Here is a 25917-nt window from a genome sequence, read left to right on the forward strand (position 1 = left end):
CTCCCTGGCGGTGGTGGGAAACGTGAGGACCCCGCGAGGAGTGTGTGGTGTGGGCAGTGTGTGCGGCAGGGCGCCTCGCTGCGGTGGGTGCGTGGACCTGTGTCGATAGCGCATGTCTAGACGGCTGCCTCGCGGGACGCGATGAGACCTGTGGGGGCCGGAGAATCGAGTGTGTGTGCTTTGTTTGTGCCCACTGCTTCGAACGGCAACTGCCTCACTGAACGCTAGAGAACACGCTTCACGGTTTGTAGGCAGCCGTCGCTCACCACATAAGAAAGTCTTTGGTGGTGCACGCAACGCATAGTTCGCAAGGAACTCGCCACGGCGCATCCTTCTCTGCCATAGCCTTCGTCAGGTGGCGCCACGTAATCGCGCTTACGGTACGCACACCGCAGCTGTCTACTCTTTCTCGGCTTCTGTCGCGCGCATCCTCTCTCGCTACGGACCCTTTTTTCTGCCTTTCTTTCGTGTCTCTGGGGGTATTCGCGACGTTGTGCGCACCGAACGCATTCCGACGTCGATGACTGCTTGCTGCCTGCCATGTACTGGGGGTCAATGCGAAGCCGTTTGTAGTTGTCATGCGTGAGCGCGCTCAACGGTCGGCATCTCTTTGTTCACGTTCGTCTTCAGCATCTTTTTTCACTCTTTTTTTCGTAGTGCTCGTCCTTCATCCCTGCTCGCCGCAGCGTAGCGTTCTGCTTCACATGATGGCGGAGAGGGTCGTTTTCGATTGGGCGCCTGAGGGATCTTGTGCGAAAGCGCCAGTGAAGGAGGAGGCCCTCGATGCTTCATCTCCCAAAAGCTGTCGGTCATCAGTAAAGCGGCTGAGCTGCGTTATAGTGGCGGGCATACTACTCCTCGTCGTGCCGCTCTACATTTGGAAGGGCTTCGATGAGGCGCGTGTCGTGCCCGAGGACCCGGTCTCCGTGTTGGTACCACTCGGTGGCGACTTGGACATCGATGGGCTCATCCGCGAGTTGAACACGAATGGTGAAAGAGTGTACCTCGCAAGCCTCCTCTCTCAAGTAGCCGACGGTTGCTCGGCAGAGACACCTGTGTTGCCCAAGGGGAAGCAGACGGTGGTTACATTCAAGACGAAGGAGAACACGGAGCGCGAGGCGGTGGTGTACGTACCGGACAGCTACCCCACCATGGTGGACGGCGCGGCCCCGAGGCCTGTCGCCCTCATGTTGCTGTTCCACGGTCTCAATGATAACTGCAGGCGCTTCCTGGAGGTCACCAAATTCATGCCCTACGCGGACCGCGACGGGTTCGTGATCGCGAGTGTATGCGGCTCAATGGGCTTCCTTGGCCATGGGTGGAATGCGGGCATGTGCTGCGGTTTCCTCGGTGACAAGCCCGACGACGTGGCGCTCGCAAAGCAGGTAGTGGAAGAACTTTCGCAGGTGCTTTGCATTGACAAGTCTCGCGTGATGTCCGTCGGCTTCAGCAACGGTGCCATGCTGTCGGAGGTGTTGGCGTGCGAGGTGCCTGCCACGTTCCGCGCAATCGTCTCTGTTAGCGGTGTTGTGGAGGTTCGCCCTGGAAATGAGGCTGGCCTTGCCGCCTGCACATCCGCCGCCGCAAAGGCGTCGTCGACGGCCCGCACGAGTGTGCTGCTGGTGCACGGTACCGCGGACACTTTGGTGCCGTGGCCTGGAAACGTGGCGCTCGGGTTTCCATCTGTGATGGCTGACCTCGAGGGATGGAGAGAGCGAAACGGGTGCACGGAGGAGACGAACACTACCATTTCTACTGACACCTACACGAACACGATATACATGCATTGCAGCGTGTTGAGGAGTGCGGTGCCGCGTTGGATACCCGATGAGGCGGATGTGGAGATGGCGAACTGCTATGAGGGTGATCCTGTTTTGGACGTTGATCTCGTGGAGCGAAAGGCTGTAGACGCGCGCTTGGCGAAAGCGACGGCAGCCGTAGCTCGCGAAGGGCTCCGCGTTTCGCACGCGAACCCCGAGTACCTCAGCGTCGGGAGGAAGCACGGGATGGTGACGGCCCAACGAACTGATAAATGGCGCTTTAGCGAAGCGCATTGTCACCGCCGTGGCTTCGAAGCAGTCGAGCAGTCGAAGGCGCGAGGAAGAAATAGAACTACGTTAAGCAGCCGCGGCAAAGCCTCAAGTGGAAGCGGAGATAAGAGCCCCGATGCCTTTCAGCTTGGACAATGGTTACGGGAGGCCCACCTCTATGCTGACGGTACGCTTAGTGGACTGACCCAGCCTTTCTCCCGCACCGCTGCCAAGGAAATTGGGAAGCTGCCGATGCAGCGCGATGCCCTTTCACGTGTGCCATTGGGCGCAAGTCAAGTGGAGCTCGTCCGTGTGAATGGTGGTGGTCACCATTGGCCGCGCGACAATGATTTCTCCGCGACGGACTACACCTACGAATTTGGCAAGCGCATCTTTGGTCGCTACAACTGAAGGAGCAAGCGACAGAGTTAAACGTGTGCGGCGCTCTTCTCGGTGTTCTCTTCCTCTTCTCTGGTGCCGCTCTCCATAGGGTGTTTCGGTTTCTCGTGCTGTTTATGCTTCTCTTCCTGTGACGCCACAAACAGGGGAGCTCTTTTTTTTTCGCTTCTAACGACGCAAGGGACACGTGTACTTCCCTACCTCTCTCTGTCACTCACTCCGTACGTTCGTCCTCCTCACTCGCTTATGTCGGCCCCTTCCCCCCATCCCCCCTCCCTCTGCCCTAGGTGCCTCCTCCCATTTGCCGCAGCTTTATTTTTCGTTGCTGCGCGCATATCCTGGAAGGTGCAGCAAGCGGGGGAGATGGAGAGTAAAAAAGAGATGAAGAGAGGACACCCGCAGATGAAGAGAGACGAGGTCGACATCAGAAACATCTATTTCACACACACACACACACAAAGAAGCGTTACGGTCTCTCTGCCCTTTACCTTTCGCTCTTCCTGCGTATGTGCTCTGGTAATCGGCATGCCATTTTCTTTTGCCCGCTCTCTTCACGTGACGTGAACTCTGTGCTTCTCTCCTTCCGCACCCCTCTCCCTCGTCCTCGGTTACGTAGCTCATGCCAGTAGACAAGTGCGGATGGCGACAAGAGGCTCGCGCCCTCTTTTACCTCACTACTTTGTTTCGTGTCTAGCGGATCTCATCTCCGCTAGTGCCCTCCCTTACCGATACGGTACCTTCGGCGCTTATTGTGCTTTCGTTTTTTTTCTATCGCTCCTCATGGGGCCTCATATCGTTCGCGCCTATCGCGTCGCTGATTTCATCGTGCTGCGTAAACACGCGTCTTGCCTGATAGGTGCACAACTAGAAAATAAAAATAAAAACAAAGGGCCTCGTGCGCCTTTGATGCTGAGCAGCGAGGCGGGGTGTGCGCGCTTCGCTTGTCACCCTCTCCTCTCAGGTGCTTCGTTCGAGGTGATGGATGTGAGCTTCATAAGGGTGTGCGCTTCCACGTGGCTTCAGGTTGATTGTCTCTTGAGCGCCCCGTAGACGCGTTGGAGCGTGTCCCTCTCGCCATCGCAGGCCCGCCTACGTTTTGCCGCTCCCTGTCTCCCGTGCCTCAATGCATTCTTGTCTATTTCTCTTGCGCGACGCCGGACAATCCTCTTCTATGCCATTCTCCCTTGCCTTGACGACGCCCCACCAACGCTGTACTTGTGGCTTCACTGCGGCGCGGCACATCTCTGCCAACGCAAAGAGGGGCCTCTACTGTTTCTTTACACGCCCCTGCTTCTTCATCACATCAAGACATCACAAAGGCGTCCGCAACCCAAGTTCTTTTCTTCCCGCTGCGTACATACACACCCGAACGAAATGCCCAAGTCGAAGCGCGCCAAGATTGTTCCGCTCACAAAGACGCAGGCGAAGACGCGCCATGACAAAGACAGGCTGATTGAGCGCATACGGGAAGCCTTGGAGAACTACCAGGATGTGTACACGTTTCAGCTGCACAACATCCGCACCAACATCCTGCAGCAGATTCGGGAGGAGCGCGCGGGAGACAGTCGGATGTTCCTTGGCAATAATAAGCTCATGATGATTGCGCTTGGCCGCGATGAGGAGAGCGCGCAGAAGGAGAATCTACACAAGTTGTCACCGTTTCTGACGGGACTCTGTGGGCTGCTCTTCACAAACCTCAGCAAAAAAGAGGTGAAGAACTACTTTGCGGCAGTCGGAGCCCCTGTCTACGCCCGCACTGGCCAGACGGCTACGGAGCCGCTCGTGCTGAAGGCCGGTCCGCTGCCGCAGTTTCCGCATAGCATGTTTGACCATCTCGCCAAGCTGGGTCTTCCAATCAAGTTGGATCGGGGTATCATTGTGCTCCTGCAAGAAACCACCGTGTGTGAGGCAGGTGATACGCTTAGCGCGGAGGCCGCGCAGCTGCTGAAGCTCTTCGGGGTGCAGTCTGCCGAGTTCAAGATTGAACTGACAGCTCACTGGACAAACGGTGTGGCGAAGAAGGTCAGCAATAGCGCGTCCAAGAAGAGCATCACGTAGGTACAGTATGCACTTCAGACAGCATAGTTGCAGTGTGATGAGGACACTGGTCACCCTATTTGTTGTTCTTGTTGTGGATGCCTGTGGTCTTTTGTAGAGATGAGGCGCATGACGGAAGAGTGATGCAACAAGGGGCGCTTAGCGAAGTACCTTTGGTCAGCTTCTGCAGAATGCGGCTGTATTGCCGTGCAGCTCCATTTCAGTCTCTCCCCCTTTTTCGCGTGTTCATTTCGGTTGCTCCCGTCCCCTCCATTCACTCTCTCTCACTCTTTGTCTCTGCGTGGATGTCGTCATGCGTAACACGCGTTAAACCTGTTAAATGTTGTCCCCTTCCCCTTTAGTAAGAAGGGCTAAGAAGCGGATAAGGGGGTACCGTCCCTGGTGTATGTTTTACGCTCCCGAATGCACAAACACCCACGTACACGCATGCAGGCATATATATGCATATATATATATATGTGTGCCTTGCACTCCGCCTGATACACAGCCCGCCAACTGTGTGGAAAGGAAACACTTCGCTTGCATCTCCCCTCCCCCTCACCTCCACCACCCCACAGTGCCTCTGTCGAATGCGGAATCGGTCACCCTTGCTCACTAGGGTGCCCCAGTGCTGTTCAACACGACGGTTTGGGCGCGCATCACTAAAGCTTCGCAGAAATTCTGGGGGGGGGGTCGGAGGGAGTCGCCATGAAATACAAGCAGCTCTCTGCTGAAAGGGCGTACACATGGGAAACGCACGCATCCATGTCTTGGTACGCTCTACACGCGTTTCACAGACGCTTCTTTCACGGGCATCCTCCCAGAGTCCCACAGCGGTGGCGGCCACTGTTCTCTGTCTACCCCTCTCTCTCCCTTTCATCTCGCTACCCTACCCCTTCCCTCCTCCTGCATAGTGCCCGCCAACCTCTTCGCCGTTTCTTCAAGGAGTGAGAGGGGGGAGGGAGGGAGAGAGAGACACATCCACCACAGCGACAGCGTTTCTGTTTCCTGACGCGCGTGTGCTGTTTGGCACGACGGCTGCGGCTCCTCTCTCTCTCACACACACTTTACCCCTCTGACCCGTTGGCCCATTGACTGTGTCTCTGCTTTACTGCTTTACCGGATTTCATCTTTCTTTTTTTCTTCTCGTCTATTCAGTTCGTGAGCCTTCGGCTGACACGATATCTGTTGAGGTTGACCCGCCGTGTACGTTCCACTGCTTCCTTCAGGCAGGGAGTCGTAGTGCCAGTGTAGTGAGACCGGTTGCCTGAGGGTCCTGGGCTCTGCGGCTTCAAGTCGGCTGCAGCTCTCTTTTTTTTCCCTCAAGCGCTGTCCCCGTTCAGTACCCGTTGCCTCAGTGGCGAACGGGTCTTCGCCTCTTTCACAGCTCCTGGTGAAAGTAATGACGTCGGTGGAGACACGAGACGCAGTAAAGGAGTATGAGCTGCGGCACAATGCCATGCTGCAAAGTATTCTACCCGGGGGCTTGCTCTCATCTCTCGAACTGAAAGAGCGCTGTGAGGCTCTCTTGGTGCCGCGGCAAGTCTCCCTTGAAGTGACGCACATCGCACCATATTTCCTAGCTAGAGCACAGCGCCGCTCATCCACCTCGACTGGCAATACGGCACCGACTCTCTCAGCGCTCTTTGGTGAGGAGGAGGAGACAACAAAGCGAGGCGATAGTGACCAAGAGGAAACGTCTGCTCCTGCGACTGCGGCAACGCCCTCTGGGGTGACGTTTCCACCCGAGAACGCGCACGCCTTCAGGGCGGCGCTCCGGCGGTTTCTCGAGTACCATCTGCTTCATTTCGATAACGTCGGCACCTCCGAATTCACAAACCTCAGCGGCCAGCGCGGCTCGTTCGCCGAGGACCTCGATCATGTCAAGCGGTTCGGCTACTTTGGCCAGGTCGCGGTTCTCGCTGATGCCGACGCACTGCGACCAAGGAGCAGCGCCGCTGGGTCTGGGGGCACTTCAGCGGTGGCCGCGGATCTTCCCTGTCACCCGTCGTCGTTGCAAATCTTCATCATTGAGAAACCGTTGATGGACGCCAACGAGGTACGATTTGTCATGGACATGCTGCGCAAGCTCACATTGCCTGCCGCTTCCAGCCTGGAGGCGAACAAGCGCGGTGCGTCGCTCAAGACTGACCTGGCGGGCAAGTCGCTCACCATGGGAGATCCTCACATTAGCTTTTCTACACCGTGCTTGAAGGCCTCAGGGGAGCAGTATAATCTGTCGACCCTGTCGACAGCCCGCGTCGCAGCGGCGATGTCGGTCGACCGAAGGGATATCCGCTCGTGTGACGAGTCGGTTACTGAGACGATCGTGATTGAAGACTTCGAGGCTGATCCGCCGGAAGATCCTGATCTGGAGGCCTACGTGGCGAAGTACACGCACATTAGCGAGCGGCAGCGGCAGCACAGTGAATCGAGTCGCGTGAAAAGCGAGGCAGAAGCCCCCAGTGCTGGCACTCTAAGCTTAAAGGGCCAAGTGATCGGCACACCCTCTTCCTCTAGCGCATCTGCCGTGCGCGGGCGCCTGGTTGGTACGGTAGCCGCCGCGGAGAATCCTCACAAAGCGTCTGGCGTAACGGGTGCAGAGGCCGCTGCGGCTACCGCCACCGTCCGCGTCAATGTTCTCCGCCACCAATACAGCCGTGAGTGCATCAAGGACTATCGCCGTGTCGTGGCCGCCGATAACGAGATCTTCTACGGCGAGTTCGAGCGACTCATGTCGTCTCGATGCGCAAGCTCGCTGGCGAAGACGATGAGTGAGTATGTGTCGAAGAACCAGCAGTTGAATCAGCCCATTTTGAACAACGACAAGTACAACAAGTTCGTGGAGAGGTGCCACGCGTTGCTGCGCCAGACAGCGCGCCTTTCCGCGAACGAGGAGCGCCTGATGATCATGCAAGAGGGTATCGAGCGGTACGTCACATCGCGCCTCTACCACCAGATATTCAATGTTGCCGAAGATGAAAAGCGAAAAAATGAGCTTCTGCAGCAGAAGCTCCTGCGATTGGAGAACATGACCCCGGAAAACCTGGAGGCGCTTCCAGAGGTGGAGCGGCACCACGTGTGGGGCCAGGCGATGTTCGAGCTGGACGGCATGGACTTTTTCAAGTCCCCGCGTGAAAAGCTGCGGTGTGGAATGCGGGCATGCGAGCTGCTAAGCCTTGCCGTCGGTGATATTCTGCGACAGCGACGCAACGCCAAGGGGTCAGAGAAGGTCGTCGCACCCACTGTCTCCGGCAACAATGTCGGGGTGCCTCTGGCGTTCGGCGCGGACGAGTTTTTGCCGTGCTTTTTGTTGCTCGTTCTCCGAGCTCGGCCGCTCAGCTTTGTACAGAATGTGTGCTATATTGAAAAGTTCCGCTTTCCCACACTCATGTCTCCTGAGGAGTCCTACTGCTTCGCGACGCTGCAGTCCGCCCTCCTCTACTGGCAAAACTGCCGGGATGATGGCCGCATTGATCCAAACTATGCCGCCGCCGCTACGCCCAATCGTGCGGAAGCGCTCTCGCATAACGGAAGCTCGGTAAGCAGCCGCCCGCCTACGACGTCGTCGTCGACGCTCTCGAGCTTGCTACAGAGAAAGCAGCCGCCGCCGCGGATGACAGAGAAGGATCTGTTGCCTTCTGTGCGACACGCCTCTACGACTAATCGCCAGCAGACGCGTCCAGCAAGCAGCAATCAAGCCGCAAGTGAAGGAGAGGCAGTCCCCGAGGGCAGCCAGATCGGCGGAGAGGAGGCGCCTACCGTCCTTGACGTGCTGTTCGGCTGGGCCAACCGCAATTTGGCCCCGCTGGCCAATGAGATCGGCCGACGAGGCAAACCGGGCGGCTTGGGCGGCAACTCCTCTAAGCGTGGAAGTGAGAGTAGGACCTCAGAGCCCTCTCCCACTTTTGCCACTGGCGCGCTAGCGGTTCGGTCACCACCGCGGGGAACTGTCGTAACGTCCACGTCCATTGTTCCCCAGGCGGAAGTGGTGCGTGATCCCAGCTTCCCCAATGGTGTCTTTCACGCCGCCTCCGCACCATCATCCCCGCAGTCTCGCCTTGAACCGAAGATGTCCTCGCGCGCGAGAGTGCGGCACCTTCTGGTGACGCAGAAGAAGACCTTTGAGCAGCTCACCCTCACCGAGCTCCAATTGATTGTCGAGGAAGCTCGGCAACTTCTTCTCGAGGAAAAATAGACGAGGGCTTCTCTGTATCAAAGTTTAGGAGCGTTTCTGTTTGCACGTGAAGCGACGACTGAAGAAAAGGAGTGGGAGGGGGTGACGGAGGTTACACGTGTGCTCACCTAGGCGGATCGGGGTTCTCTTGCCGTTGCGATGTATTTTCCTGCAGTGCCTCCATCGTCTGCTTCTCCCCACCCCACCCCGTCGCCTTTCACGGAAGCGTTTCTCTGACAGGTATTTTGCAGCGCGAAAGTCTCTCTTTCTCTGTTTTTATTTTTCGTCTTTCTGCGTGTGTACTTGCCTGTTTGGAGAGGTGCCGCGTCTCCTATTGCTCCCCGCAGTGTATCTTACTCGGCACGAACACCCGCACACGTGCACACCTACGCACGGTGGCCTGAAGTGAAAGAGGGGGAGAGGGGCCGCTTCACATACCCTTTTCGCCTTGCGCGAACCCTTTACGTCTCCTCTCTTTTGTCCCCCCCGCCACCGCTCCTCTTCCCTTTCGGCTACGCTCCCCCTCCACTTTTCTTTCGTGTGCTCGTCTCCCTATTGCTCCACATTTTGCTCTTCTCAGTGTGTATTTCTCTATTTTGTCACTCTCTTTTTTTTCGCTGTTCACTTCGTAGGGGAAGGATGCGCCTCCACTTCTCTCTGCCGCCGTGTCCTCGCGGAGTGGGTGTTCTCCTGCGGGCTCGATCCCCTTTTCCCACTCTGCCGCCCTACTGCGCTCCTCGAATCTGTGAAATCAAGACGCATCTTCTTGTCGGAGGGCCCCCTTGGCCCCCTCTGGCAAGTTGCGGTGGTCTCGATCATCCCCCTACCCCTCTCTCGCTTCTTCTTTGTGCCGTGCAAGCGGATTAAGAAGAGCGGGGAAAGAGCAGACAAATACTGCCTCGTCATTTTATCCGCCACGTGTTGCGCGAGCTGGAAGAGTCCCCTTCCGACAGCCAGCAGCCGCATCGAAATCGAAGGTGTGGCTGAGTTCTTTTCAGCTGGCATGATTGCTCCTCTCCGGCTACTGTAGCTTCACTATTCTCACCCCTTTTTTCTGCTGTTACCCGTATGCTCTCTTCATTCAAGTCCGCCCTCAGCGACCAAACATTCCGTCGAGACCCCTTCATCCACGCCGCTTCACTTTTGACACCAGCGAAGACGGAACACGCCTCCTACACAAAAAGAGGAGGAGGAGGAAACTATTCTCGAGCGCACAGGCTCGCGTATTCGCATGATTCGGTCCAGTCGCTGTGTCAGTCTGTCGTCAAAAGTCTTCGGTGCTTGCACGCATATGTCCACTGAGCAGCAGATGGAGGCGCAGGTGGCGCAGCTGGAGAAGCGGGCTACGAATGCTGAGAAAGAGCTTCAGGCGCTGAGTGGAAAGCTCGACAAGGGCACCGGCGCCGCGGCCAGCACGGACCATCTGGACACCCGTCTGCGCGAGTTGCTGAAACTGATGTTAGAGGACCGCGACGAATGTGAGGCGATCCGCGCCCAGCGTGATGAGCTCAAGGAGGAGAACGCCCGCCTGCGTGCGCAAGTGCTGAAGAGCGAGTACCGCATCAAGCATCTACTTCGTACTATTGGCGAGATAGAAAAGGGTGACGCTCCTTCATGAAAAAGAGAGGGTAGAGGGGGAGGCTCAGGAAATGAAAGCGTAAGGCTGAGGTTTGCTGTCCTTCGCCTCCGTTGTGTGAATTCTTTATTTTGAGAAAGCGTGTGTGCGCGTGCGTGCGTCCGTGTGTGTGTGTGTCTTAACGTGTATGTGTGTTCATGATGTCACGCCTAACGCAGGAGTCGCTCACTGCTTCCCAGTGACGATGACGTGCTTTAGGCCCATTCCTGTCGGCGAAACGTTTCGCGCCTGTGGCTCCCTCTCGCACGCGCCAGAACTCTACAAAGAAGTGAATGCGAAAACATGAGGGGAGCGAACAAGCGCGCGAGCAGACACGGGTGCCCGGTGCGTCTAACTAAGCGGTGATGTGGAGGGTAGCACAAATAAAACATGATATCAAAGGGGCGTTGAACTGTTACCTTTTTCTTTCTCGGTTTCTGTGTCGTGGGAGCCGCTTCCCGGTGTGCCTGCTCGGTAGCTGACATGCTTCTCACCTCGACCGGCCGGCCATCGTCATCTACACCCCCCTACTTTGTTTCTTTTCTTTCTCCGCACTACTGTTTCGTGTGAAGGCGTGTCCTTTCCTGTTATTGTTGTGCGTGTATGCATGAGGGGTTTCACTCTCGATCTCAAGTGATTCTGCCTCGAAAGGGCAGCTCTCATCTTTTCTCTCGCCCCACTTTCGCGTCCATCAGACGCTCATTCGCTCTTGTCCAAGTGGTGTGAGGCATCGCTTCGCTTCGAGTGAAGCAGCATCGCAGCTTACTCTGCATTCGTATTCTATTGGCTCTTGTCCGCCATACCTTCATTGAACGCCTTGGCTCCACGGTCGCTGCGGTGATGCAGGAGTTCACACGTGATGAAGTGGAAGCCCACTGCACGCCGCAAGACTTCTGGGTCATTGTGGACGGCCACGTTTACCACTTGGACGTCGACTTCATCACGACGCTACACCCTGGCGGGCTGATCATAATGGGGTCGGCCGGCAAGGATGGGTCGGCGACCTTCCGCGAACACCATAATATCGAGAAGGTAAAGCCCTTTTCAGAGGAGCATTGCATTGGAAAGCTGAAAGAGTAGCGGCGCTGTTGTGCTTCCACAGAGAATGTTGGCGTTGCCGTTACGCAGCTGCCATCCGGCAGGCCGATGAAGTGGGTGTGGCGCGCCGGGGAAGCTGTCGTTTGCGAGGGGGTAGCACTCCTCTACAGCTGCGGAGCCGTTCGCGGTGCTGTCGAATGAGTTCCCCTGCCGCTACTCTCTTCTTCGTCGTGAATTAGCTTGTGGCTGTTCGTCTCTCTGCAAGGCTGGCTCACTGGTTGGACGAGGCGCCACGCACCACCAAAGGGCAGCGGATCGAAATAAAAAAAAGCAAAACCGCGGCAGATGACTGCATCGATCTACCAAGGTACTCCCGTGTTTTGAGAGCAAGTTTCTCCTCTTCCTTTCCCTCACGCGCTGCATATGCGACATGCACCAACAAAGAAATGGGCACTGTTGCTGCTGTGCGAGTGGGCTGGAGGCTTCTTCATGGGCGGTTGATGTACAATAACGGTATGCATGTGCCCCGTGACACCGTCGCGGCGCATCCCCTCCGCAGCAGCCAAGATCGAGCTACTCACGCCCACATCAGTTTTACTTCGCACGATCTCGGGCTGGCTCCTTCCTCTACCCCATTCCGCGAGCATGATGGTGACCGACTCTGCTTTCCCGGCTGCTGGCGGGCACAAATACTCCACCGCTGTGCGGACATCTACTCGCACACCCACCATAAGCGACGCCGTTACGAGCATCGTAGGTGCTCGTTCGTTTGTTCGTCGACACTTCTTCTCCCATGCTCGGCTCTCTTTCGGTGTATGTGTGTGTGCGAGCTCGGATGCGCAGGCGCAACTCAACACTGATCGGTTTTATTTCTTTTTGTTTACGTGTGCATGCGTGCATCCCTCCCTCTCCCCTTCCACTCTCCTGCACATACGTACCACGCCTCTCCGCCGCTCAGTCAGGACGCCGTCGCTGACGCTCACGCAGAGTACCTTGTTCATTGGCTCTCTATCGAGCCGGGCGTCAGGCAAGGGAGAAAGACACAATGGCAAAAAAACGATCCTGAGGGCTAAGTGAGCGTCCACACGAATCGTCGTGCCTGTTGAATATGCGTGTGGATGCTGCTCAAAGTAGGCCCACGGCACGGAGAGTGCACACAGTTGTGGTTGAACTAGAAGCCTCTGCGTGCGCGTTCAACCGCTTGACTCTGTTTCTTCTTTTTCTTTTTCACTCTGTATGTCACTCGGTCGTTTGTGTGAATTCCTTCGACAGACCCCTGTTTGTGCTCAGGTGTCAACATGGTCGCCGAAGCCAGCTTTGGGCAGTAAATACATACGACTGCCTGTCGACCTCAGCTCCAGCGTCGTCTCTTTTTTCTTTCATGAGCAAAATGTTGGCAGATCTCTCTTGCCGTCTCAGCGATGTGCCTGCTGAGCTCCGTGAAAGTTCTATTGTGGCCCAATTTTGTCCTTGTCAGTGCTCGCCATAGACTTTCGACTCGAAGGAAGGAGCCGAAAAAAAATGCAGATAATCAGCGCGGGCTCCTGTTAGGTTGTGCTGGTACACCTCGAGAAAGGGCGTGGGCTCCAGGTCTGTTACTGCATCGTGTAGCTCATTGAACGCTCTCATCAGCCTTTCTTTTCATTCCTGTGAAGAAGATGACGTCAGTCCAACTCATCTCACCATGAGCGACGCCCTGAACATATGCGACTGGAATACAAAAGGGAAAGGGGGTACCCCGCGCTGCTGTTGACATCGAGCAGGTGTGGATTCATGCAGAGCCTACATCCCATAAGGGGAGGCACGAAGATTTTAGCTCACACGACACAATCGCGCATGCCCTGCTCGCTGTCGTAGCCGGCTAGAGAAATGCCGCTGGTGACAAAGCTCCCTTCCCTTACTGCACCCTTGTCTGTCTGTGCGCCCCAACCCTCATCATCTCACCCCCTTCTCCCCTTCCCTCTCGGGTTGCCGCTGCCTCACAAACGGAAGTGTTCCCACACTTAAGCTCCCTCTTTTTTTGTTTGTTGCTGCTCGTGTAAGCGGTTTGCGTATGTGTGTATGTGGGCGCCTGTGCTGCTTGCTGCTTTTTTGGGCTGACTCTGTGGCGGACATTTCATCGCTTCGCCTTCGAAGAAGCGTTTTCTGACTCACACTGTCCCTCTCTCTCTGTGTGTCCGTGTGTGCCAGTGTGTCTGTCTGTGGTCCTGTGAAGAGTAAATAGACAGATACATATATATATATATATATCGTACGTGAAAGGAATAGCGAAGAAAAAGGGAGTCAATTCGAGAATACCGTAGAGGCACAAGGCAGCGAGGGCGTGGAATCGACAGACCAGAGAGGCTTCCCGTAGGAAAAAAACGAACACAGAAGAAACGAGCAGGCCAGCGCACCTATTCACGATTCTGCGGGCCTGCCAGCGCGCTTGCGTGGTCTCGGATTACGAAGCGCCCATACAGATCTCGTACACAAAGCACGCAGCTGCAGCCTCTCTCCGTGGCTAGATCCCTTATAGCACCTCTCTTCCTCCTACTGCTCACACCGGGCGCGTCCAGATTAGTGCATCACCTCTTTTTCTGTTGTACGCGTGAGAGAGGTGGGGGGACGGAGGGGAAAGGGAGATCGCAGATCTCCACTGTACCCGCTCCGTATTGTTGCTCTGTCGCTGCACGTTGTTTACCGTCTGATCGCCACAGAAGTGTTGCCTCTCTCAGTCCCTCTCTTGTGCTCGTCCCGCTCTCATTGAAGACAGGCGCCCTTTTTTCTCGCTTCTCGGCTCGGTGTTTGCAGTCAAAAAGGGGTACAGTCTCGTCGCTTCTGCGTTGCGTTTATGCTTACCTCTGTGCCACCTACTGTCTCTCTTTTCTCCCGTGTCTTCGCGCGTGTGGCTGTGTCGGCATTCCACGGCTCCTCTTTTTTCCCCCTTCCCTTCTCGAACTGTATTTCGGTGGCGGTGTGGACTTTCGCGACGCCTGAATCACCTCTTTGTTTATGTTGCATCTGTGATGGTGTGAAGGTGTGCTCCCATGCGGTGTTTCCCGCTGTGCTCTCTTTCATTCACTTCTCCACTTCTTCCCCCCTCCCTCCCCCCTTTTGCCTGTGCCTTTTTCTGCTGCTTCCCTCGCCCCTGTCTCTTCTCGTCTCATCGTGTCAAATATCTTTCTTTCTTGAAAGTTTTTATATTTGATTCCCCTTTTTAACGTACGCTGGCCAGCGACTGTGTTGCTGTTCGGTTCGTGTGTGTGCGTGTGTGTCTTTCTTGCCGCGGCTCCTTGCGCGAGAAACACCTTCACCATTGTGCACGGACCTTTTTTTGTTTATACTCCGACGTCAGAGCTTTCCGGCCCTTCACCTTTGGGGCAGCTTCGCCACACCGCGTTTCTTTTTTGCTTGTGTGTCTGTGTGTATTTTCCTCGCCTCGCCTTCTCTCCCTTATTCATCGCGCGCTTCACCTATCGTTTGCCGAAGTTCGCATTCTCGGGCTATCTGACAGTGTTGGTGGTGCCCATAGCAGTGAGCCCCGGGGTGACTAATTTAAGGGACATAGCTGGACGCAGCAGCGTCGCGGACACAGAGGGAGGGCAAGGGAAAAGGGAGGGGGGAGCTCGCTGGCTTAGAAAGGCGGCTACCTCAAGGCATCAGGAAGGCAGCGTGAGCGTCTCATCGCACAGAGGTGACGTCGTGCGCGGGCACATTTGCCTCTTTCATCGTTTCTCTCTCTCTCCTCAGAGTGGGCGCCGGCACGTCTGCTGTTCTTGAGATTCATAACTGCAACCTGCGTACTTGATGGGTGGGACACAGCACCATGAAGCGAGCGCATCGTCAATCCAGCGCGCATGGGGTGAGCGGTGCCACCAACGGCGCCAGTACAGCAGTGGCCGTGGCCACAGAAGCCTCGGACGGCGAGAGAAAAAAAGTGTTAAAGGCGGATTGTAGTGGTAGCGACGACATGAGCCATTACAGTGATTCCCCGAGCGATGCGGCGAAGGCGACTACCATGCTGGAGCGGTTATGGCGGCAGGTGGACTTCGCCTTCATGGATATCTGCTACACCATTGAGGATCGCTTTACTATTCCACAGAACGTTGCTGCCGTGCCGGGCGTCGTGGATGAAGAGCACATCCAGCGGCAAGGCGTTTGTATGCTGGTGGGGCACTTTCTCTCGATCCTCGTCCTCCTGGCCTTTGCCGCGTACTCGCGTCGTCTCAGCAGTCTGATGAGCGGAGCGTCGCCGGTGATGGGCGAGATTTTGTTCTGTGTGTCGCACCTGTCGCAGGTGACTCAAGAGCAGCTGGGCTGGAGTTTGTTCTGCAGCGGATTCTTGTCGCCCAGCACGTTCGATTGGCCGGCGGCGGAGAGCGGCGCCAGCGGTGCTGTGCCAATGTCCAACGGGGCAGGCGGCCAAGCTGTCAGGCGGTCAATGCTGGGTCCCAACGGCAATGGCGGCGTCGGCGTCAACAGTGGGATGACTAGTGGGTCGCAGGGCTTGGCTGGGACGGGCAGTGGTGTTGCCGGGGGCGCTGCGAGCAACCCGAACACTGGAGGGCACTTCGTGCGCTACTTGTTGGGGCGTAAGGTGAACAACATGATTCGCCAAGAGTCGCTGCGGTCGTATCTTTACTACAGCTTTTACTCACCGTCGGCGTTCTTGGTGGAGCAGACGGTGTGGTTTGTGTTTCTTTTGGCAACACTGGATTTGGTGTCGATGCAGCGGTTAGCTGTGGCCGCGTTCTTCGCAAATGTTGTGGGCTGGCTGCCGGTGTACTCTGTCAAGTCGTTGGCAGGGGTGGGGTCGGCGCTCTTGCTGGTGTTCATGTATTGGATTCCGTCGTATGAGATGGACGAAGCCCTTCTCTCCGTCTCCTTCTCGGAGCGCTCACTGCACTGCGTACTCTCCGCCTACTGCGGCTCCCTCTGCATTACACTGTTGTTTGCTGAGACGCTGCTGTTGGAGGACGTGCGGCGAGTCTTAGTCCAAGGTGTCTCCACGCTGCCACAGAGGCTGCTGCGCGCCGGCGGGCATCACCCTACTCTTGCAAGGCTCGTGCATGGGTGCATGTGGCTACGGTTCGAGTACTTCTACTTTATCGACTTTTATTTTTTCTTGGGGATGATGTGTTGGCTGTCGCTCGTCTTGATGGAGATGGCGGCCGGTATCTCTGTGTTTGGCATCGCGACGTTGCTGATTGCTGTGCCGTGGTTGGTTGGTGATGGGTGGACGGTCACCCCCCTGCGGGCCCTCAAGGACACTGTCATTTATGTAGGCTTCTACGTTGTGACAGCGCTTCTCCTCGCGCACGTCGTGCCATGGAGCGGATTGGCGTTCCTTTCGAACGCCGTGCAGTCTGTCGCGGTGCTGTTTCTCATGGCGGCGCGCTGCGAATACAGGCAGCCGGGTGGTAGCGCGTACCTGCTTCTCTGGGTGGCAATGATGTGCGTCTACCTCTACGAGAAAGCCGGCATGGCGAGCACGACAACAGGATCGACGGTGTTGGGCTCGCATGACTCGATGTCACCTTCCAACTTTGCCAAAGCGATGCGTGACGTGTGGCACGGTGAGGCTGAGGCAGAAGAGGAGACTCTCGGCCTCCTTAACGTTGGGTGCGCCGCATTCTGGCAGCTGCTCTCTAGAGGGTTGGGGGAGCAGGGTGCTCAACTGCTGCACTTTAACGCTGTCGTTTTCGGCTCGATGATGTTGCTCTGTACCACAGTACGCGCCGTCGTCGTGGAGGGTGTATGCCTGTCGAGTTTTCGGCCATCCGTCTTCACCTCTGCAGCGACGGCCGGCACATCTACCGCCGCTTGGACGGCTTCCGCCGCGTTACCAGTGCCGGCAGGCACGGCGGCTACTGCAAGCAGAGGCGATGACAGCGGGGGCGCTGCCCAAACCTTCCTAGAGCGTCACTGCTGCCTCCGCGGAGCATCGGGCTTCCTTCACGGCGGCCTGATGACATCCTCGTCATCGGCCAAGGGCAGGGCTTCGCCGCAGGGCGGCGGCGCCAAAGTCTTATCATGCTCCGCTGCCAATGCCGCGAAGCGCCCTTGGCACGCGCCATCTCATGCTGTGGCGGCTGTGATGGACGACGACGCCAGTGGCGCCGGCGGCGGTGGTGCGGCCGTGCCTGAGGACGGTGCATGGGAGGAGGCCGTCAGTGAGGGGGACAAGACGATTGAGGAAACACGCAAGGTCTCCCTGGAGGCGGAGTCTTTACTCACAGGAGATGTGCCGACAGACTTGCGAACGCCTCTGGTCATCACAGGCGAGTCCTCTGCCGAGGATGAGGGGGCGCTCACGTCGTCGCAGGCCTCGGAGTCGCGCGCTCATCGGTCAAAGCGCGAGAGCAAGAGGGAGCCGCCCTCCCAGTTCGCGACCACTTTGCCGACCCGAAAGTCGACAACCGTTGGAACGCTGGGCGAGAAGGCGCATCCTCCACCGGCCAGCTGCGCTGGCGATAGGAAGACGGAGAAGACAGCGCCCGTGACTCTCAAAAGCGTAAGCGACATCACCCAAGACGTGTCGCAGACCGCCTCGTTTGGGGAGAGCGTCAACTGCAATCCGACGTCGCTCACATCACCCATGTCGTCCTCAGACGTGAACTTGACGCCGCTGTCAAGCCTGCGAGACGAGCACGCCGTGCCCTTCACCAGCCGCAGCTCGACCAACGCAGAGATACCATGTGAGCCCCGCCGCGAACGGCCGGAGCGAGAACGGAGAAAGGAGCGACTACGCGAGCGAGAGCCGCTCAAGATAGTGGCATCAACGGCCTGCGGCACCGCCCCTACGCTGTCCCCAATGGCAAAGGCAGAACTGAAGGACCCCTACCAGCAGCAGCCGCAGCAGCGGCCAGGGAAGCCGTCGTCCGAGAAGACGCCGGACTTCGAAGCGCCAGCGTGTCCGCCGTCCTCAGCGGCAGTGCCATTACCACGCTCCCGCACTGAGGAGCTGAGGAAAGTGGCAGATACTTTGACGGATGCCCGCGTGCCCAGCCGCCAGACTGCGGCGGTGGAGAGTAAGGAGGTGGCGCGGGCGAAGAGGGCAGTAGCAGACGCAAAGGGATCTGCAGCTACCCTCGCCAAATCCACGAGCTTGGCTGCATCAGCGACGCCGGCGTGTGCTGCTTCTGCCGCTGCGGGGTCCGAGTTGAGGGCAAAGAATGGCAAAGACGAGGCGGCGTGCGAGAGTGGAGGAGGCAAGAAGCCTGACGGGAAGGCTAAAGCGACCGCCGGCAAAGTCAGCACCAACCTGAAAGCTGCGCCTCCGCCAGCTGCAGGGGATCTGAAAGCGGTGGCCGCGGGCGCTGCTGATGGAGCTGCTGCATTCCTGCTGCCGAAGCCACGCCACGAGCAGGCCGCCTCAGCAGGGGCCTCAGCCACAACAATCGCAAAGGCTGCTCTGACTGCAGCAAAGCACGCAGCTGCCGAGTTGGCAGGTGGTGAAAAACGAGGTAGCCACAAAAACACGATGTCGACCATATCCGAGTTCGGAGCTTTCACGAGTCCAGGGAAAGCGGCTGTTTCTTCCCCAGCTCTCACTCAGCTCTCGCCCTCGGCCGTCGTACCCAAAACAGCGGCGCAACAGTCTGTCACAGCGGTACTGCCGGCAATGCCAGTACCGCTACCGCGCTCGGTGCAGGCAGCTGACCCCGACAGCGTGGTGGAAGCTGCCCGAAAAGCAGCGGAGGGTAGTGAGCGGCGGCCTGAGGAGACGCTACAGCGGGCCTGGAACGATGTGCATTGGTCAAGGGCCGATTCGCAGGGGGCTTCAGCTGCTTCGAAGGATGAGCATTTTCTGGCGTCGGCGAGTGAGGTGAAGCTGGAGGTGAGCAGAAAGCCCTCCGCAGCTGCGCACGCCGAGGATGCAGAGGAGCCTGACGTGAGCTACGATCTCGACAGGGTGTTTGACTTTCTCAGACTAAAAGCGGACTACCCTACCGGCATGGGTGAAGGCGATGACGATGACCGCAGCAGCTCGGCGGCCTCCAATGCGAACCACCGGCACCACCCCACCTCATTTCTCCATTCGGAGTCTCCAGAGCAGTCGAGAGCCGTGGCACGGTCACCCCCGACAAACACGGGCGCAGCGAATCGGCGCGTGAGTGCAGCCGACGGCTTGGAAGCGCCCTCCAATGTGTTCAGCACGCAGCCGCGGGCACATGACGATGGCAGCACCGCGCGCGAGTCGTTCACACCGGCGCAGCCTTCAAGGAGCGGGTCTCTCGCAGATATCACACACCGCGCCCCCAAGCCGATTCAATCCTTCTCCCAGTGGACGGCAGAGGGGGTAGACGGCTTCACGGAGGGCGGTGCGGACTCCTTTGCCTCGGTCAACTGCAGCAATCCGAGCGCTAGCTGCAACTACCCCACGCAGGGCACTAGGTCGCCTGGCTTTCATGTCTTCTCTACCCATCCGAATGCCGCAGCGGCGGCCGCAAGCCCCTTCTCTGTGCAACCTCCTTTGGCGCACATGGGCAGGATGCCGCCGGGCAGCGCACTCCTGAACCCTGAGTTGACTGAGGACGGCATGGAATCGCCGGCAGCGACACGGCACATGGACTTGACTGCTGCCAGCACCTCCGCGTACTACCAACTTTCTTCAGCCGGCGCGCCGCCGTCGCCGCTGATAGACTCGCGGCAGTCATCCTTCTCGCACAATCCATTCAGCGTGTCTACCGTGAACCTTAGAGCATCACCGGTGCCGTCGGTGTCCAGTCTTGGGCGAGCCAACTCCGATACAGGAACCGATCGCAACTCTGCGCTTTCTCGCCTGCGTCCCATGCCGAGCAGTCAGATGGCGATGAGTGAACAGATGGCAATGCAGCAGACGATGATGGTGATGATGCGCACGCCGGACGGACAGTTGGCCCTGTACCCAATGATGTATAGTCAGTCTGTGTACATGATGGACCTGAACGGGATGATGCAGACGCCGCAGGGGATGCAAATGACTTCACAGACGCTTCCACAGCAGCCGACAGTGCTCAGCGCCGCTTCACCGCGAGGGCAGGCCGGCACCCTTGCTTACCATGTGACACCTGACGGCTCCTACGTGATGACAACGGCGCCCCAGATGTCGCAGCAGATGATGAGTCAGTATCATCAGCCGCAGGAGCCACCATAGCGACGTCGGCAGTGCCCAACTTACTGGGAGGGGAGCGCTGCACACGACCTCTCTGCTGTCCTCTGCCTGCTAAATTCGCGCTCGGTGCAAAGCACGGACAACGGGCATGCGTGTGGTGGGTGGGAGGTTGGGGAGGGGGAGGTGGAGGGTCAACCCTTCGAGGGTCTTATTATCATTTATTCTTAAAGCGGCTTGGCGTGTATGTGTCTGCCAGCTCATCTTGAGAGAACTTCGCATACAGTCATGCGCGCACTTGTGCCTGTTTTATTATTATTCTCCAGCTCGTGGCCCGCGTTAACGTCGAATTTTGCCTCCGCTGGACTTTTCCAGCGACCCAAACGGAAGGCGCATATTTCCTCCGTTCCTCGTGGCCACAGGAGGTGTGTCGTCCAGTACTCCGCCTCCTCGCCTCCAGTGGGTTTAGCGGGTCGGAATGCTCTGGAAGCCCAGAGAAAAAAAAGTGCTTGTCAAAAAGACGTCGCTTCTCGTTCTGCTTGTGTAAGCCCTTGAGGTGTCTCTTACGCGTATGTGTTGAGTGCTCGTAGCCGCTGCACACGTTTCACCACGAACGCAGCACAGATAACTGGAGAGCGGCGCAGGGAAAAGGGGGGGCAGAGAGAGAGGGAGAGGAATGCTCCCGAAGGACTAATGCGGTGTACGCTTCAGATTAATATCTTTTTTTGTTTTCACGAAGCCATGACACGAGCCACAGACCCCACAGTGAAGTGAAGCAGAGGGAGGAAGAACCCAAGCCTCACCCTTTTCTTCGCATCGGCACCTTCCCTCATGCCACTACGCCTTTTGTGCGTGTATCCGCTTGGCAGCTCTCCCTCGTTCTCTTTTCACTCCCCCTCGCCCGCACCTTTGCTTGGCCAAATAGCAAACGTGCGCCACACGCTTTGCGGGTTCAGCATCTCATCGTATGTGGAGCCCGAATCTTGTTGAAAGTTGGCTGTGCTGCCCCTCTTCAGACGTGATGAGGTGTCCATGTGAGGTGGTCTTCAAGAGGATATATATATGCATATATGTACATTTGAGCTCATCCCTTTTGGCAGCGAAACGGAGCGTCAACGAATCGAGAGGGATCGCTCGGGCCCCGGGGCATAGAATCCTGTTCCTTATCCGTTGCTTGACTGTCTGTTGTGTGTGTGTGTAAGCTTGGAGTCGTCGTTGCACTATCCCACTACGACACCCCTCCGCCCTCTTTCGTTTTCCTAATTCGACTGTTCTCGGGGGAGTACATGAAGGAGAAGAATAGTGGGCGATAGGGGCTTCCTGCGGCACAGGAGCCTTCCTCTTTCACGCGAACAGTCTTGCACATGACGAATTCTTTCTTCTCCTTGCTTATGTTTCGGCTCCCTCGCCTCACTCCTCACCTCCCCTCTTCATACCCCGCACTCTTGACGGAGCGAGCATTACCAGCGCGATCCAGCACCCGGGAGAGCACGGGCCGAGAGCTCCGCGCCCTTCTTCTATTGCTTAGAGCCGTTCCTCGTTATTGCCTTCACTTTCTGGCGTTGTTTTGTATCCTTAGGTATACGCGCTATTATCACCTGTAGCCGTCGTCGGTGCTTCGTTGGTTTGGCAGGCGCGCTCGAGAACAAGAGACACACAACGAGGGCCTGTGAGCTTGTAAGTGCTGTGTGGGTGAGAATTTCGGCGCTTTTCAGGGGAGGGGGCGGGCCCATCTGCTGCCCCTGACAACGTTCTGCTCCCCTGCGCCGAGGCACACCCGCATACACGCATTGCACGCACCTTTTTTTTTCTCCACAGCGCTGCCATCGGCTCATCCTACCGAACGTGCTTGGGCCCCGAAACCGTTGCAGGGCAGGCCGCGCATCCCCCTTACATTCACCCCCACACCCCACACCTCCGCAGCACAGCCTCAGCGCGCCGCCATGAACATTCATATTTCCGGCAATTTGAGCAAAACAACCGTGATCTTCATTGCCGGGTGGCCAGACACCTGTGATGTCTTCCGTGACAACTTGATGGCGGCCTTGGCCGCAGACTACCGCATTGTCGGTGTTACGCTGCCCGGATTCGACGACGAGCACCCTTTTCTGAAAGAGCTGCGCAGGGAATACAGAGCTGAAGCGCAAAGTGAGTTAGAAACGCTGCGGCACGATGAGGAAGGAGCATCATCCGCTTCCAAGACACCTGGGCTGACGCGGAATGGCATACTTTCGCCTCTCTGTTGGTTCTTCTCTGTCTTCACTGCACTATGGTGTGACGGCACGAGTGGCAGAAGCCCTAGGACACGCACGCAAGCACCGCTGCAGTCCTTCGGTCTCCCCAATCGTTGCAGCTCATTAGAGCCGTTCCGCACTTCCTGGAAGGGCCACAGCTTTCAAGACCTTGTGACACTGCTTGAAATAGCGGTGGACACGGCAATGGAAACGTGCAATTACTGCCCACCTGCTGTGTCACCCACCGCTGCGGAGGAGCGTGCTGACGCAGCAGACGGCTATGACTGCACGGGCGAGACCGAAACATCAGAGCGCAGCACCGATGCGTTTGCGACTCACCAGCTACCGCCTACATACACTCAGCCAGCGCTTATTGCGCATGACTGGGGGTGCTTCTTGGCGTACGAACTGCTCCTAGCCAGGCCGGGGCTGTTCTCCCGCATCGTTGCTCTCGACATCGGCGCTTACTGCTTTGACAGCGATGTCGCTCACGTCGAGCGCATGTGCGCTTTGGTGTCTGGACAGGAAAGGAGCAACTCAGCCGCCGACCATGGCAGCCCTCGTGTAGCTGCGGAGACGCAGTGCTCATCGAAGGAAAAAAGGGCCCCGAAATCGGCGGCCTCCGGGCCGGTGGTTGCTGCCACCCATCAGACATCAGACACCCGCGCTACAAAGTCGACTCAGCAAGGGCTCGCTCAACCGCAGAGCAGCTCCCCCCTTGGCGCCACATGGTCTGCTGGAACAACCACACACCGTGGAAGGCCTGGTGGATTACTTGACGGGCCGAAGAGCTTGTCAACGCCGCCGCAGATGCACAGCGGCCCCTCGAGTCCGGGGACGAAGCGCTCCCTTGCTTCGCAGTACGCTATCCGCCAGCGCAGGGGCGTTGTGGTGCCTCAGCATGCTTCGAATTGTAAGCGGCTATTCGTGGCGCTTTACCAGTCCTTTTTGATTGCCTGTGCGCTGTTCGTGCCCGGCCGGCTGGCGCGCTGGCTTTTGGGCCTCTTCGCAAGCGTCGCTGGGCGACCGTCCTACTCTTTCGACCCACAGATGGTGACGACGCCGGCGATGGTGCTCTTGAACCACACCCTCAACGCACGATTCTTTGCAAGACACCCCTTTGCTATTGAAAACCGTGGCGCCCTGCAAGTGCCAATGCTACTGCAGACGCAGGAGCCAATCCGCTCTCTACTTTCGGCTGCTGCTGGACCAACAACAACTTCGCATGTGGGTCATGGCAAGAGTAAGGGCCCTGCGCTGCACGTGACCCTCGGTTGGAAGATCATGCTCATCCCTTATCTGGAGAAGGTGCCCGGGTCTGCCTTTCCCGTGACAGCCACTTCGGGCAATCAGAGCTGGCTGCAGTTGAATGGTCATCGGGATGCCTCGAGTCGCTACCCCCTCTACGAGGCTAACACACACGAGGCTTCCCAAGGGGGCGGCGATGCTATCCGCCAGCTCTCACACGCCAAACAAGCTCCGCAGTACTCCCTTTTTGGCGACAGGTGCGCAGACAACTTCGCAGCCACAGAGAGTGGTGCTGGCACTGAGAAAAGGCGTTGCTCGTTCGCGAAGAAGAAGAGTCTGTTAGCCGCCGCGCACGTCGTGTTCTCCTCCTACGCAAAGGGTGCCCAATTGGAGTTTGATGAGTGGAACTCGCTGTCGACAGCCTCACGCGGTATCTTCAGCGGCAACCGCAGCGGTATCGGCAGCAGCGGCGAACATGACCCATACACGCCCGTCAATGGCATCGCGTCACCAATGTGGGTCGCCGAGGATCCGCTGGCTTTCACAGGTGCGCAGAGCTTCATGGAGGTGAACAGGCCAGCAGAGGCGGCCGGCGAGGAGGTCTTGTGGTCGTTGGCTGCTGACAACACCCATGCGAGGGGCGGCGACCACGCTGACACCTCTCCTGTCTCCTCCAGCGGTGGTGCTGGACAAATGCATGTCGCAAAGCGGCGCCTCTTCTACCAGGCCGTCGTCTTTCCTCCTCTCAGCTGCGATGGTGACGGGCCATCGACAACGTCCCTACACGATGACGTGGATGATACCGCCTCAGGTGGCAGCTCCGCAGCTTCACACTCCACGGTGCGGGGCCGGGGATGCAAGTCGAGCCGCGCCTCCTCCGCGCGCCGCCCCCTGGAGGTGCGCCCTTTCCCACTGCAGTCCTGGATCTACCTCCGGTACTGGTTGGGGTCCTTTCTCTTACGCTTCGTGTCGCTCGTGTCCTCCCTTCTAGGCGAAAAGCAGGCAAAGCATCAGTCCTCCGCCCTGGGGGATGGCGCGGCATCCCTGGGTGTCGGCCGGGCCCCTCGCACGGCTTCCTCGAACGTCATGACAACCGCAATGACTACCATCTACCGTCAGCTTCCTGCCACGCCCTCACTCGCAGCAGATGTGTCCACCCTACCGGGAAATGGCGACGTCGTGCTGAAGCCAAAGAGCTATGCGCCTCTTGTGACGCAGCGCTACTTTGTGCCGCTTCCGATCCCTATTCTCTTCATGTACGGCGGCGAGAAGCGTTTCATGTTTCATGCCGATCACTGGTGTCAGTATATCCGCCAGTATCAGCGCTCCCGTGACGGAATTTCCGATGTGGTCGAGGTGCAGGGCGGCGGGCACTGGTTCTTTGCCGAGAAGAAGTATCAGAAGAAAGTGGCCGATCGCATTGCCGAGTTTCTTGCAGCAGAAGCGAAGACTCCGTAGGAAGTGCGTCACACAGCTCGCACGGCTGACCTCTGCTGGGAAGACATCTCCTGCGAGACCTCACCGCCTTCTCAGGATCCATATGTTTACCTTTCTGTACGTGTTTCGCTACATCGGTGCACCTGGCGGCAACCTCACTCATTATGAAGGGAGGCGCGCCGTTCTCCTCGCTGGTCTCACTGGTGTCTATGCCGGTGTGATTCGTTGCACATAGGTGCGCGGCCGCTTCCGTGGTTTACCCATCAGTTAGTGCTCCGACTAGCCCAACTTCCCTAGCCGGCGCGCATGCTGAACTTTACTGGCAAGGCCCTTTTTTAGTAAATCTAATGTGTTATTTTCGACTCATGTGTCTGTCTCTCTGCTCGTGCCACGTACTGGGGGCGCATTCTACTCCCTTTCACTTTTTTCTACGTTTCTTGTCGATTGGCACGATGACGGTTACCTCAGTGTGGCGTAAATCGTAGAGACCCCGTGCGTCCCCGTCTCTGGGGAGAGCCAAGAGCCAGTCCTCAGCCCTTCGGGCACGTTGCCCGACGCTTTGGTGTCGACAGACACGCCTTCACGGGCGGTGGCGCTCGTGAGGACGCTTGCGCCGACAGCCGAGG

General features: G+C 57.7%; 7 protein-coding genes across 7 annotated transcripts; all 7 read left to right on the plus strand.

Annotated features, from left to right (window-relative positions):
- Nucleotides 1-704: 704 nt before the first annotated feature.
- LSCM1_00495 (uncharacterized protein) lies at nt 705-2441 on the plus strand (the record flags this gene model as incomplete). The annotated part of the gene is made up of 1 exon (XM_067318145.1): nt 705-2441. The coding sequence occupies one exon, from the start codon at nt 705-707 to the stop codon at nt 2439-2441; it is 1737 nt and encodes a 578-aa protein (XP_067174250.1).
- A 1362-nt stretch (nt 2442-3803) lies between these two features.
- LSCM1_00496 (uncharacterized protein) lies at nt 3804-4487 on the plus strand (the record flags this gene model as incomplete). The annotated part of the gene is made up of 1 exon (XM_067318146.1): nt 3804-4487. One exon carries the CDS (start codon nt 3804-3806, stop codon nt 4485-4487), a length of 684 nt encoding a protein of 227 aa, XP_067174251.1.
- Nucleotides 4488-5868: 1381 nt separating this feature from the next.
- Nucleotides 5869-8664, plus strand: LSCM1_00497 (uncharacterized protein; the record flags this gene model as incomplete). The annotated part of the gene is made up of 1 exon (XM_067318147.1): nt 5869-8664. The coding sequence occupies one exon, from the start codon at nt 5869-5871 to the stop codon at nt 8662-8664; it is 2796 nt and encodes a 931-aa protein (XP_067174252.1).
- Nucleotides 8665-9874: 1210 nt separating this feature from the next.
- LSCM1_00498 (uncharacterized protein) lies at nt 9875-10261 on the plus strand (the record flags this gene model as incomplete). The annotated part of the gene is made up of 1 exon (XM_067318148.1): nt 9875-10261. One exon carries the CDS (start codon nt 9875-9877, stop codon nt 10259-10261), a length of 387 nt encoding a protein of 128 aa, XP_067174253.1.
- Nucleotides 10262-11098: 837 nt separating this feature from the next.
- On the plus strand, nt 11099-11338 carry LSCM1_00499 (uncharacterized protein; the record flags this gene model as incomplete). The annotated part of the gene is made up of 1 exon (XM_067318149.1): nt 11099-11338. The coding sequence occupies one exon, from the start codon at nt 11099-11101 to the stop codon at nt 11336-11338; it is 240 nt and encodes a 79-aa protein (XP_067174254.1).
- Nucleotides 11339-15104: 3766 nt separating this feature from the next.
- On the plus strand, nt 15105-20417 carry LSCM1_00500 (uncharacterized protein; the record flags this gene model as incomplete). Its single annotated transcript, XM_067318150.1, has 1 exon — nt 15105-20417. The coding sequence occupies one exon, from the start codon at nt 15105-15107 to the stop codon at nt 20415-20417; it is 5313 nt and encodes a 1770-aa protein (XP_067174255.1).
- A 1898-nt stretch (nt 20418-22315) lies between these two features.
- On the plus strand, nt 22316-25312 carry LSCM1_00501 (uncharacterized protein; the record flags this gene model as incomplete). The annotated part of the gene is made up of 1 exon (XM_067318151.1): nt 22316-25312. The coding sequence occupies one exon, from the start codon at nt 22316-22318 to the stop codon at nt 25310-25312; it is 2997 nt and encodes a 998-aa protein (XP_067174256.1).
- Nucleotides 25313-25917: the final 605 nt, after the last annotated feature.

Source organism: Leishmania martiniquensis, chromosome 36, assembly GCF_017916325.1.
Source record: "Leishmania martiniquensis isolate LSCM1 chromosome 36, whole genome shotgun sequence".
Classification (NCBI taxonomy): Eukaryota; Euglenozoa; class Kinetoplastea; order Trypanosomatida; family Trypanosomatidae; genus Leishmania; species Leishmania martiniquensis.